This window comes from Chelonoidis abingdonii, chromosome 1 (genome assembly GCF_003597395.2).
Source record: "Chelonoidis abingdonii isolate Lonesome George chromosome 1, CheloAbing_2.0, whole genome shotgun sequence".
NCBI classification, from domain to species: domain Eukaryota; kingdom Metazoa; phylum Chordata; order Testudines; family Testudinidae; genus Chelonoidis; species Chelonoidis abingdonii.
In genome coordinates, this window is record NC_133769.1 from 177783017 (window position 1) to 177797362 (window position 14346).

A 14346-nucleotide genomic window follows, 5' to 3' on the forward strand; every position below is an offset into this window, starting at 1 on the left:
TGTGATATGACCACACACTTTATTTCTTTATATACAAAAGAAAATTTTAAAAATATCTTACAGAAAATGTAAACATCTTTCATTTGAATATGTGTACCTCAAGCCACTAATGTACAGAGAATGAAGTATCAAATTTGGTTAGTTTAGAAATCCTAGAATTACTATTCCAGTCAACATTTTTTGTTGTACAACTGTACCCTGTCCTTTAGGAGTTCAATGTCTGAAAAACAGCTACCAGACCATCACAGGTTAAGTGCAGCAGCACCTCACTCTTTCACACTACTGACAAGAACAGACGTGGTAAATTACTGAATTAGTAAGTAACAGGCTGAATCTACTTTCATTAAAGTCAATAGGAGTTTTTCCATTGACTTCAGGCCATAGATGAACAAACGCCAGGCAAAAGTAATAATGAAGCACAAATGAAGCACATTCATTTATTTCAAATGCTGTAGTTTAATTTTGATTATATTGGTAACAGTACAGTCTTTTATAATTCACTATTAAATATTTTGTAATTTGTAAGGCACAAAGGGTTTCTTTTCTTTTTATTAAAAAAATGAAATACGTATCAGTAGCTATAACCTCGGATGACTTCATAAATATTAACCCTTAATATCATATTGTATATAACTAGCAATCATTAAATTATCAATCTAAAAAATTTAGCTGGACAAAAAAAAAATCTTGATACACTGGAAATATGAAGGTAGGAATTATCCTTAGAAGTATACTCTCTTTCTGAAATAGAATTAATGTGAATAGCGGCAATGTCTGGTATTTGGTAGTGACTATTCATAGTTTTTGAACTGCCTCCAGAGGCCCTTTCTGTGTATGCATCTGTCTCACTCTCAAAAATATACTCCATTCCTCTTCACCCACAACTTGTCTTTCATAAAACAATGGCACAGTGCTCATGAATTTCCACAAGCTTCCTTATTGTGAGGTGTGTCAGTCATGGTTTGTAATTGCCACAAGCTCCAAGCTATGAAGCCTGTCTAAAATCTATCCCACTGTTTAATTCAGAATTAGTACCTGAAGGCAGATAATATTAGCTTTTGTTATTTAGATAATCTAGTGAGATAAAGTTCTATTTTTAATATAATGAGGCAATTAAACACAGTTGAAAAATAAACTCAGGCAGCTTAAACACATTTTTCCCCATGGTCAAAAAATACTTTTAAATGAGATGAAGCATCTAACAAACTGACATACATTAATTCCAAGTTGTATCTGCAAGTCAATTCTTTTCTCCCCAGCACTACTCTTACTTGCTCTGCTGAGCTTTGATGTTTCAGTGATCTAAGATACTAGTACTCACCTATACAGCTTTGCATCTGCTTTATTATTCAAGTACAAGATGACAGGTTTTAAGTAAAGTAATAATATTTAAATAAATTATACATTTATAAAGTACCTTTCTATCCCAAAGTATTTTACATATATTTTATCAAAGAACTGTTTTGAAAATAGTAAAAGCTGCTGAAGTGCATATACCACCGGCAGAATCACAGAAGAGTCAGAGAATCACTCATTAAATCCTCACCCTACCCTGAAAACCAATAACTATGATTTCACCTTCTCCTTTACTGTTAGCTCATCTGTATCCACAAGGACAACACACAAGCTGCACTCTCCTTCACTTCTACACAAAATAGGCTAACCTAACTCTGAACAAAATCAACTACTGAAAATACACTGTGGTTGAGATTTTCAACAAACTGTAGGTGATTTTAGAAATATCTTCCAATAACTTTAATTAAAAACATTATAAATCAATAACATCCCAATATGACAAATGCTACAAGCTATTTCTATTTAAAAAACAAAAAGATTTCCCTCCATTAGCATTAATGTAACACAAGTCAAACACAGCCATGCCCCTAACCATCTACTTCAATGCCATGTCTTCCATATTCCAAACATTTACCAGATACCCATTTCTAACAACTGTACATGGTCAGAGTTCAAGGTTGCATCGTTCAATGTGTGGCGAATAACTCTGCCTGGTACAGATGCACAACTAATGAGTCATGGTGGAATTTACAAAACAGAAGTTTTGTATAAGATGTATACTTTAACCAAAATGTTGTGAGCATCATGCTCAATAAAACTGAAAAAGGAATATCATGAATCTACTCTCTAAAGAAATATCTATGACTGGACAATAGACTGATGAAGTCTAGTCACAGGCTCAAGAAATCATGCAAGACTAAAAATAAAGAGGAATGGAAGAACAGAACTTGAGACATGAAGTTTTAAGTTCTATTGATTTTATATTTATATTTATATTTACCTTAGTACAGTAAAGACCTTGTTTCTCTCCCTTTAATAAAAAATGATACACAAACTACCTGTCCCCCTAATGTGTAGATAAACACGCTCTATTATGTATCTGTTGCTATCTGCTTATATATGTTGCAGGGAAAGTGGCCTTAACAATACTTGACTTTAGAGTCTCCTTTATTTAGACAATTTATTTCTCTACATATGAAATGACCCCTAAAAGTTACAAATCAAAGGGAAACTAGTTTAAATGACTGTGAAGAATAAAAATGAAGTTGTCACTGTCAGACTGAAATCGCGGCTAATATCAACACCAACACCTGTTTTTCCTGACTTAAATAAATCTTGTGCTTTTATACAGAGATGATATACAATACCTCATAGGTAGTTCCATAGTGGCACGTAAATTGGCATTGTCTGTTGGTCTCAGCATCTTGCTCAACATTAGTATAAAAAATTACTCCATCTCCAGAACAGGACACAATCTGCTTGTCATTGGTGCATGGTAAGAATTTTGCACTAAAAATATTTGCCCTGTGTCCTGAGCGAATGGTGGTTAAAACCTACAAAGCAAACAAGAAAGGCTTGTGTTAGGTTAATATTTTCAAAACAAATAGCAACTCATGGAAAAATAAAATAAACTTTCAGCCAATAATCCCAAAGTTCCAGAGTATGGAATGCCAGTAATGTACACAGTCTGTTATCCATAGAACAAAGAAAATGTGACAAAGGAATGGATTGGGAGATAAAGCAGTATACAAGAGGCATATACATGCTCTTTCTTACTCTACCTCAAAATGAGAAATGAAAGAGTTGGAAGATCACTGTCCTACAAGTATTTCTTGAAATAGCCAGTACCTATATTTTGAAGATTCTGACTTTTGGACACTAATCCTGGAACATGAAGAGGCAGAATTACATTAAGTGGTAATGAGCCACTAGACAGCTGGCAGTGGCAGCTGAGACAACCTAAAGGGAGCAAAGAAATCTAAAAGAAGCACACTATTGACTTTTTAAATGTACTTTCCTGAAGTCATCCCAAAAATAAAACAGCACAAATTATGAAAGAGCAAAATCATATTAAAAAGTTTTATGGTGGGTTTCACAGCATCTCTACTTCTAAATTGGAACTTAACCTCACTACTGTAGAACACCAACAATTCTAAACTTGACTATTAGTTTATTACCAAAAATTTTAACATGACGCACATTTAATTCAGCAATGATTTTTAAAAAATCATACATACACAGTACAATTTAGCAATGTAAATGCAATGTATTTATTATACTATAATCTTTTATATAGTCTCAATGTTTTGTGGCAAAATATTCTCTATACTTTCATTTCCTAACTCACTTTAGATTAGAATATTAAAACTGAACAAAATTAAAAAGCTATGCATGCTTTTCCACTTTGATTTACTTTATTTCTCCCACCTCTGACAATGATACCAGACTGACAATATCATTTTTTTAATAGCCATGGTCTCATTCTCATGTTAGCACAAGATGTTTACAATATGACAAGGACTTTTGAAGCTTTCCACCAATTAACTTAATCAAAGAAAGCTTTATGGAAATCAAGTTTCTCTGTAAATTCTTGCCTTGTATTTTAAAAGCATTACTTCAAACTTTTTTAAATGATTTATGAAAGTGCTAACGATATATTATTTAATATTCTGCATGTTCTAAGATATGGATACAACTATATATTACATATCCAGAGAGCCAATCAACTCACTTTATGTCACCGCATTCTCCTCTTTATTCAGATAGGTTCAGAAGAATTCAATAAACAGAAATGTGGAAAAAAAAAAACAAAAAAAACCAAACCAACCTCAGAGCTCAATTTTGTTTAAAATGAGCAAAGAGTTCAGCACCAAATCCATAGAGCTCTGCTGCCAAAGTAAGAGATCTCAATGGGTGACTCCTATATATTGAGATGCTTTAGCTCAGTCACAGCTAATGCCCAAAATAAGTGGTGGCTCTGATAGATACCTCCCCTCACATTCCATGAAAGAAATATTTTTGACTTCACACCAAATCATATCTGAGCTCCCAAATAAAAATCAACAAACTAAATAATATGAGGCTTTTCTCCATTCCCTAACAACTTCTCTGTTAGTTATGATATATATGGTATATATCATATCATATATTGTGATATACCTGGACTTTAGCAAAGCTTTTGATACGGTCTCCCGCAGTATTCTTGCCAGCAAGTTAAAAAATATGGATTGGATGAATGGACTATAACGTGGATAGAAAGCAGAATAGATCAAAGGGCTTAATCAGTAGTGATCAACGGTTCGATGTCTAGGTGGCAGCCAGTATCAAGTGAAGTGTCCCAAGGGTCAGTCCTGGGGCCGGTTTTGTTCAACATCTTCAGTAATGATCTGGAGGATGGGATGGATTGCACTCTCAGCAAAAGTGCAGATGATACTAAACTAGGGGGAGAGTAGATATGCTGAAGGGTAGGGATAGGGTCCAGAGTGACCTAGATGACTTGGAGGATTGTGCCAAAAAAAATCTGATGAGTTTCAACAAGGACATGTGCAGAGTCCTGCACTTAGGATGGAAGAATCCCATAGAATCATAGAATATCAGGGTTGGAAGGGACCTCAGGAGGTCATCTAGTCCAACTCCCTGCTCAAAGCAGGACCAATCCCCAGACAGATTTTTGCCCCCGATCCCTAAATGGCCCCCTCAAGGATTGAATTCACAACCCTGGGTTTAGCAGGCCAATGCTCAAGCCATTGAGTGATCCCTGCCCCCCATGCACTGCTACAGGCTGGGAACCAACTGGCTAAATGGCAGTTCTGCAGAAAATGACTTGGCGATTACAGTGGATGAGAAGCTGGATATGAGTCAATAGTGTGCCCTTGTTGCCAAGAACGCTAACGACATAGGAGCATGGTCAGCATATTGAGGGAAGTGATTATTCCCATCTATTCAGCACTGGTGAGGCCACATCTGGAGTATTCTATCCAGTTTTGGGCCCCGCACTACAAAAAGGATGTGGACAAATTGGAGAGAGTCTGACAAAAGGCAGTGAAAATGATTAGAGGGCTGGGGCACATGATTTATGAGGAGAGGCTGAGGGAATGGGATTATTTAGTGTGCAGAAAAGAAGAGTGGGGAGAGGATGACAACAGACTTCAACTACCTGAAGGGGGTTCTAAAGAGGATGGAGCTAAGCTGTTCTCAGTGCTGGCAGATGCCCGAACAAGGAGCAATGGTCTCAAATTGCAGTGGGGAGGTCTAGGTTGGATATTAGGAAACACGATTTCACTGGGAGGGTGGTGAAGCACTGGAATGGGTTACCTAGGAAGGTGGTGGAATCTCCTTCCTTAGAGGTTAAGGCCCGGCTTGACAAAGCCCTGGCTGGGATGATTTAGTTGGGGTTGGTCCTACTTTGAGCAAGGGGTTGGACTAGATAACATCCTGAGGTCTCTTCCAACCATAATCTTCTATGATAATACCCACCACTGCTCCCCTACTCCTTCCCCAAAAAGGGAATGCAGCCTCCCTTTGTTCTCCTCTCACCTCCCCATCCCTTATTGAGTCATATACTATACCCTTCACCAGGTCACAACCAGCCCTACTCCTCTTTCTTCCTTGGTCACAGGCCCTACCAACCTGCCTTCTTTGCAATCAAAAGCTCATCAGCCCCTCCCTCCCTCTACCTCAGATTTCTCCAGTTGAGACCCTGGTGCTGCTTCTGAAATTGACATGAGGCTCTGCAATGGGGCTGTGCCTGCACTCAAACTCTGGGGAACTCCTGATTCTGCCCCAAGAGGGCTGAAAAAGCAGAATGAGTATGTGCAGCTCTCAGCACTGTTCTATACTTTCACTGAAGGAAGCTCTCAGCTTCATCATCATCCCATCTGTCCCAGTCCCTCTCATCTCCAGCTACACTTCATGTACAGCAGTACCATAAGGGACTGAACAATGTCATTCCCTCCCTGTCTGACTGTATTCTATGGTAACAGTGTCAAGGGCTAATATTTCCAGCCTCTCCCTTCCCTTCCCTTATATCCCTTGCTGCTCTCTTTATTGTGCTGACAGAATGGGAAAATTAGAGGCACCTGTCACAAAAGCTGTTTATGCACAAGCAGAGAAAAAGGAGAAAAGATTTAATATGTGGGTCTCAGCTCTATTTCATTATCAGTCACCACAATGCCCCCCCCCTTTAAAAAACAAAACAAAAAAAACCAGCAGCAAAATGCTTGCTTCAGAGCACCATTTGGCCTCCTAGACAAAACTAAGGCCTGAAATACTTCAGACCTTTTCCACAGGAGTTGATGGGTAATCAAAATACTGTACATTTCACATTCAAAAATTGGAAATTGCTTATATATTGCACAGAAAATCAACTGACGTGGGAGTAATGAAAGGGCAAAACTTTAAATTGTGTCTTATTGTACAGTGAAATGTTGGGACAGAATTCCTAAATCAGACAGCAATCGGTTGGTTTGCTGATTTCTCTTGCTCTTAACTATAAATATCCTACTTCCAGCAGCATATATAGGATGAATAAACTTTCTTTTGGAAATTCCATTTCAATTATAACTCCTATAAGTGAAACTAAAATCTTTATTCATTGTAACTAAATTCTTCACTATACCATAATTCAGGCATTTTACTTAAAGTAAAAACTGACGTCATCAGTTTTATTTACAAATCCCTAGGTCCAGAGATGGAGTGGAATGAACACATGAGGTAAGACTAGGAAAAGTGGTTGAGTTTAGGTTGGTCTCAGCTAACACATGCTAGACAAACACAATCTAAATTCTACCATTTTCCGAGTGAACATCTACTACCCTCATCTCTCATAAAATTCTTGCCTCAGCTAGACTTTAAATAACCTGCATTTTCTTGCTGTGTAGTGTCTCTTGTCTAATACAAATAAATGTACACATACAGAAAATTAGTTCTTAGTTTTAAGTACCATTTGCCTTGAGCAGAATAAAAAAAAGAAGATCCCACTCAGAAGAGTTCATCACAGGTGCCCATGAATAAGTAAAATCAGGAGAGCCTTTTCCATTAGGATTTGTAGTTATATTAGAAAACTTAGTAAGATTCTTTTTCACTCTGGGTCTCTCAAACCACAGAAACATATGGCCCATTCAAACTAAGTGAATATTATATTAGAACACCATCTGTACTGGCAGGGAATTCTATTATGTATGCACATTTTCATCCTCCCAAGATATATTGTGTAACTATGAAGAGGGCTTACCCTTGATTACACATGTTTTATCAGCTGCATATGTTCTAAATTAAAAAAAAAAATCTTGGTTTCACTTTTTATTTTGCTAAATTGTGGTTAGCCCTGGTGAAATAGTGCAATATAAGTATTTTTACCTGGTTCCTTTTTTGTAAGAATTTTTTCAGGGTTTACCTGAAAATTGATAAATTATGTTGCTACTATTTTTTTCCAGAGAGCAAAAAAATTTAACATTTCTCACTCACAAGTTGGCATGCATCATCACCTGCATCTTCAGTTCATGTTCCATCATACTGCTTAGTAAGTCTGTGCTAATTTTGAAATACTAGATACATGCAGCTGTAGGAACTCAAGTGGTTCCTCGGTTGGGGTGGGGAAGAATAGTCAATGCAAACTGAATGCCTTCAATTTGCAATCTGTCAGACAGACATGAACCAAATTTTAAGCGACCAACCTTTCAGTTATTCCTGGGGGAATTCTGTGCCAAAAAAATGAAAATTTTGTACACGATATTTTAAAATTCTGTAAAATTCTGGATATTTTATTTGTCAAAACACCAAAATATCTGTCAGCAAGTGTGTCTGTAGCAATACAGACCAAAAAAAAACATTCTGGTAAAAAAAAATTTTGACAAATAGATTCCTTGCTAGACATATTAACACAGAACTTTGAATAATTCATTTAAATTTGAATACAGAATTGTATTTCCCACACCCATCAGAAGCTGTGAAAATGCTTGGGGGTGTCAGGGGTAACAGAGGAGCTGAGGGAGAGGGAAGGAGGCTGGAGTGAACCGGGAGGGTTGCTGGGTATGGGTGTGAAAAATATCGAATAGGCTTTTTTGGGAAGGGAAGGGGCAGCATTGTTAGGGAGTTGGGGAGCCTCCCCCATGCAGTGATCCCAAGCCTCTTCCATTCACTTAGGTACATCTGCTTCTGTCCCCGCACTCCCATCCCCATGTGTCCCTGCAGTCCCCCTCCCCCATCCCCATGTGGCCTTGCACCCTCACTTCCATTCAGCTCTGGCTCAACACTGTCACCCTACTAGCTCCTAAGCCCGCAATCCCGGTCTGTCCCTCCCACAAGCCATTCTGAACCCCAGTCTGTGACCCCAGCAGCCCCATGTGCCCCACTCTGCCCTAACCTGGCTCTGCATGCTGAGGGCTGTGATTAACTTCTACTCCCGGGGATATTCTGTGCCACTATCCGCGCACACAATATTTTTCCCCCACAGAAAATACATTCTGCCTTAGAAGTGCTGTAGTTCCACCTTTTGCTCATCACACACTGCTACGGCACCAGAACAGCCTGCTTTATTCATGCTGTTGGCTGTTATGGTGCTACAGTGGCCTCTGGCAAGCAAAAGGTGAAACTGCAACACTTCTTGGGCAGAATGTATTTTCTGCGGAAAAAATAAAATTCTGCGGGACACATGAATTCTGCATGTGCACAGTGGTGCAAAATTCCCCCAGAAGTGAACTTACACTGGGCTCGCAGCAAAATATAGTTAACAAACAACCTACGTAAGATGAGATCCGTATGTATGGACCTCATTTACACTCTTAAAATCTCCTACCGCTGCAGTTCCACAAATTGCAGCAACAGTACACATGCTAGTGTAACAGGTGTTTTTTTTCATCTGTCATCTAATACCGCTATGAGCTGTACTACTAGCAGTACAATAGTGGAAGGTTTAAGAAAGATGCCTATACAAAGTGATGGAAAAGTTAACAAGATGGCTTAACCCTAATACTGAAATCTGGGATTAAGGCGTGTGGGGAGACCAAGAATAGAAATCAGGATGACGTTGTGGAGGAATAGGTGAGGGTTAGTACTAGGAGCATGCATTAACAATAACTATGCTGCTTAAAATGTGGCAAATCTTTTGGACTTTATTCTTAGTAACATGCACAATCTGCCAGGTGCTTTCCAAACAGAGGCACAGACCATCCCGAGGAGCTCACTGCATGATTTTTATCCCCCTAAATACAGAGATAGTACTCTAATCTTACATTCAAGAAGCAGCAAGTGTGGGACATCCAAAGATACTTCGGATATTAATAGTCTTTCATTGATGATCCCAAAGAATTTTATCTGCATTTAACAGATGAGTCTACAGACATAGTGAGGTAAATTATTTATCCAAAACAGAATGCAGGAGTTGTGACTTGCCATCCTTGCTCTAACCTTCTAAAAGCCCTTTCATTAGGAGGTGCAGGCTATTAAGAGCCTCATTTCCATCAGAAGCAGCAGATGGGGAAGAGAGGAACATGACTACTGATTCCTCCTTCTGCTTTCCCCATCCAGCCGCAGCAATTAACATAATGATCCCCCAGTGTTCCCACTCCACCAGCAGGCCACTCCAGCTTCTCCGCAGAGTGGCAATATATAAAGACTCCAACCCATGAGAGTTAGCGATACCTCACAGGAATCCATCTTCACTGCTCACTAATACCAGAATTAAACATGATCTTTCTCAGAGAGTCTGGCCAATGGCATGACCCAGACTTGGGACCAGACTGGACTCGAATGGAGTTGGACTTTGGAATGGCAGTAGTTACATTTTTGTTGACTCAAGGGAGGGCACTAGGACAATTGCTCGGCTGCCAGACTCCCATTTTCTCTCATGAAAAGCACAAGGACACTTCTTAATGGTAAATAGGGGGAGAGGGTTTCAACAAGAGAAGACAATTACAATGAATAGTATTAGGTTAATGTTAATTATGATAATATAATAAATACCAACGGGTGAACTTTTAATATAGGATGTTAAAAAAAATACATGTATCTAAGAAACCTAATAAAAAACTAAATTCAGACAGTATTTTAACACACCAGAGAAGTTTAAAAACAAAAATAAATAGTCACAGGTTTAAGAACAGAAACTAACTGTGGGTAGGCAAAGCAGCAATTGCAGACATTAAAAAAAGAAAAAGCCCTGATCTCTTTTGCCTATAAAATATTCCAATGTTTGTAAAGTGCCTAGAATATTGTGCAATACAACAGTCTTCATACTGATTTGGAGCTAGAAATTAATACCCCTCAGACTTGAGTTTCCCACTTCTTGGTGTACAAAGCTTAAAGGAAAAAAGGCAATGTGTATTTTCCACTTTTCAGCACTACCTACAGCACCAATGCCATCCCAGATTCCTAGGTATATTTTTCATCCACTGCCTGAAGTGAAATTAATGTGGCTCAAAAGGCTTTGCATCTGTAAATCACAGTAGGAATGGCACTCAAAGTCCTCTGCTGTATCAACATAATTGCAGGACAACCAGCAGAAAAACAGACAGGATCAGGAACTCCAAGGATGCAGGTAGGAGATTCAGACTAAAAGGAAAGTAGGAGTGGGAAGGAGTCTCTCTGGGAAGGCATAGTAGCATCTTTGCAGTGGGTTAACTATATGGCTAAGCCAGTGGCTGGCTTTTGGGTAATTTAAATATTTAACATTTATTCCTAGACAGTAGTTCACACTGCCATAGCTTACTCTAAGATTCTTTCAATTGTGCTACTCCAACTCCACTTCAGAATTCACCTCCAAAACATCATTTTTATTTTAAAATATTTCCAAAAAAAGACTCCATCAGATTTAAACTGTGTACAAATTTACAAATTAAAAGAGGGCAAACTGAATTTAACAGCCATCCACCCTCCAAGCTGGGTTGGAGGAGATGAGGGTGATGTCCTACAAGGTTTTCCTGAAATAAGATTCCATCCTATACTTTGCAGTTGTGTGTTCCAAAGATGTACTTGAACCTGCTAAGCTTTTTCTTTGCTTGAGGGGGATAGTTCACCAGTCAAAACAGATTTTATATCTGGCCCTCCTAGTAACTGATTCAAATATGTCAACTTAACTTTCATCCTTCAGGATATAAACTGAATTCCATACCATTTACTAAGTAGGGATATTGCTAACAAGTTCTCAGAATCCAAGATCTTCTCAACTGTGTGTGGTTATTAAAGAACTGGAGGCATTTTTAATAAAAATAGGTGTTGCCCTGCTATTAGCAGCCAAATTTCTACCTTCTATCCTTTGTATGCTGGTTTGTCTGTCTAGTGTTATCTTGTACTGCACAAAAAGAGAAGAACAATAATCTTTGTGGTTAAGACTCTGGATGGGAGGTTCAAGAGATCAGGGTTCAGTTCCCAGCTCCACTATAGATTTCCTGTGTGACACTGGCCAAGTCCTTTACTCTGTGCCTCAGTTCTACATCAATTTAGATCAAATGCATCTACACTAATGATCTGTACTTGTTTCACTAGATCAGTTTTTGAAATAGATTTAGTTAAACCATACACTTTACCATTATGGAGAAAAGCTTAGTCTTCTCCGATCTAAAGATGGAGCAGTGGTTTTCAATACACTTACACACACCTTATAACTAAAACTTCAACATTAATTTGAAATACAGTCAACTTCAAACATTAAGTTTTAAGAGTAGTTTCAGGTACAACATACCTACTCTCAAATCTCCCTGCTGGCTTTTGTGGTTTTATGATATTGTGTTATGGAGGGGAAAAAAACAAAACCTCACTCTCTATTGCTATGTAAAAGGCCCACACAAACTGGGGAAACAGTAAAATTGGCTGTACACAATATAAATCAAAAAACAGAAAAAGTAATTCCTCTGATCTTTCAATTATAGGAAACGTAGCTGTTGATTGTAGCAGTAATATGTAAGAAAAATATATCCAGAAGACCAGAAGTTTGATTTTTAAGTTGACGGATCCTTAGGTATTAATACAATAGTGACTGCAGATTAAACAAAATTTAAGTATCTCTTGCTCTGATCCAAAACTGTTCATTCACCTCACCCCACACTAACATCCCTCTTGGCTTTGGGAAATTTCTTCCCTCCTCCCCACAGCAGTCTGACTAACCTGTCTCCCTTCCTAATGAATTACAGGAAGTTTACCAGCTAGAGGAGGTGCCTTGGGGAACAGCTTCTATCAGACAGTCCAGCTGCAATTGTCTCCTCTCTTCCACTACCTCCCAACATGACAAGAGGGAGGGGAAAGGGGAAACTTGCAACTGAGTTTAAGTCAGCAGTAGCACTACCAACTCTGCTCCTGAGGCATTCCACAAAAGAACCACTTGTACTTTGCCAGCATGAATACTGGTCTGAAAGAATCAGAAGAGGTTTATCAGACTAGCACCAGCAGTACAGAAAGATATTTCTCTAAGGCCAAGGGGCATTAATGGTAGATGGGAGGAAAAGACACGACTGGAGGCATGCATGGCCCCCAAGCCTCACCCAATAGCTATTCTCCCACTACAGCATCTTACGTAGGCAAGCACTCCTGTCCCCTCCACTTGCCCATCCAAGCCTCTATGCCCCTATAACTGCTTATTTCCCCATTTAGCTCCCACACACACATTAACTTTCAAGCATTATTATTGGTGGTTGGTCCCATCCCCTCTGAGAAAAGAGGGGGCTGGGCAGGAACACTGCTGTGGTGGGAACGAGTTCAGAAAATGACAAGTGCCACGGAGTATATCTGTTCTGAAAAAACCTAATAGTTTTTCACAGCGGAGATGCAGACATAAGTTACAAGAATTTTTCTACAGGGGAAAAGTTGTTTCATTAACTTACTGAGGGTCACTGGACTACAGCCCCTTTGACAAGAGAGATGATTTAGCAGAGCAGAAATCTACACTGGACTTCCCATCTCCCACTTGGCTCTTCCTAGTTCAATACAAACTTCTTCCCATTTCCCCCACATACAATGTAATACTTTTTGAATACTTATTACTACTTTTAATTTATAGCATCTCAAAATGTAAAGGAACTAACCCATTTAATATCTTTCATGCTAAATACCAAAAAGGCATCAGCCACCCACAAACATTTTAAAGTACCTTTACAGCTGCACTTAAAAAATTTAATAAGTTTCCTGACTTAAGGAAATTCATAACACAACCAGTACGTCAGAAGAAAAAAATCAACATTGTACAAATACTAGGTTCTATCTCCTACAATTATTCTCAAAGCTATAAAAGGAGCCAACTTCCATCCCAATGAATTTTACAATAAAACACTTAGCTAACTTTCACTTTAATAAGTAAATGTGGCTCCTGGAGACTACAGGTTCCAGCCTGCAGTGTTCCATCTTCATTTGAACATCGCCACATTCCATGCCAGGGGTTGGCAACCTGTGGCATGCGGCCCGCCAGGGTAAGCCCCCTGACAGGACAGGAGTTTGTTTACCTGCCGAGTCCACAGGTTCAACCGAACACAGCTCCCATTGGCCATGATTTGCCATTCCAGGCCACTGGGGGCTGCGGGAAACAGCGCAGGGCAAGGGATGTGCTGGCCGCAGCTTCTCACAGCCCCCATTGGCCTGGAACAGCGAACCACAGTCAGTGCAAGCCATGATTGGCCAAACCTGTGGACGCGGCAGGTGAACAAACCAGCCAGACCCGCCAGGGGCTTACCCTAGAGAACCGTGTGCCAAAGGTTGCCGATCCCTGTTCCATGCTGAGACACAAGTTTAAACTGTTTGTTACTTATAAAGTCCAAAATAGTTTGGGAACTGCCTACTTAACAGCACTTCTTACCTAGGATACTGCAACAGTCGTGATCAGGAGAGTCGTTAATGCTAACAATATCTAAGGGCTAGTCTACAGTGGCTATGCTAAAGCGCTGCGATGGCACTTTAACGTGCCTTGTGTGGTCATGGCGCAGCACTGAGAGAACTCTCCCAGCGCTCTAAAAAAAACCCCCACCTCAACGAGGGGCGTAGCTCCCAGCAATGGGGCGCTGTTTACACTGGCGCTTTACAGCACTGCAACTCGCTGCGCTCCGGGGGGACAGAGGATGTCACTCCCCT

The 14346-nt window shown here is 39.4% G+C and overlaps 1 protein-coding gene across 1 annotated transcript in view; it reads right to left on the reverse strand.

Annotated features, from left to right (window-relative positions):
• Window positions 1-14346, reverse strand: part of DCAF6 (DDB1 and CUL4 associated factor 6) — a 208676-nt gene that overhangs the window by 144473 nt on the left and 49857 nt on the right. Inside the window, exon 4 of the mRNA XM_075063452.1 lies at window positions 2664-2849. Coding sequence (XP_074919553.1) covers window positions 2664-2849 — 186 coding nt within the window. The remainder of the gene's footprint in view (window positions 1-2663; window positions 2850-14346) is intronic.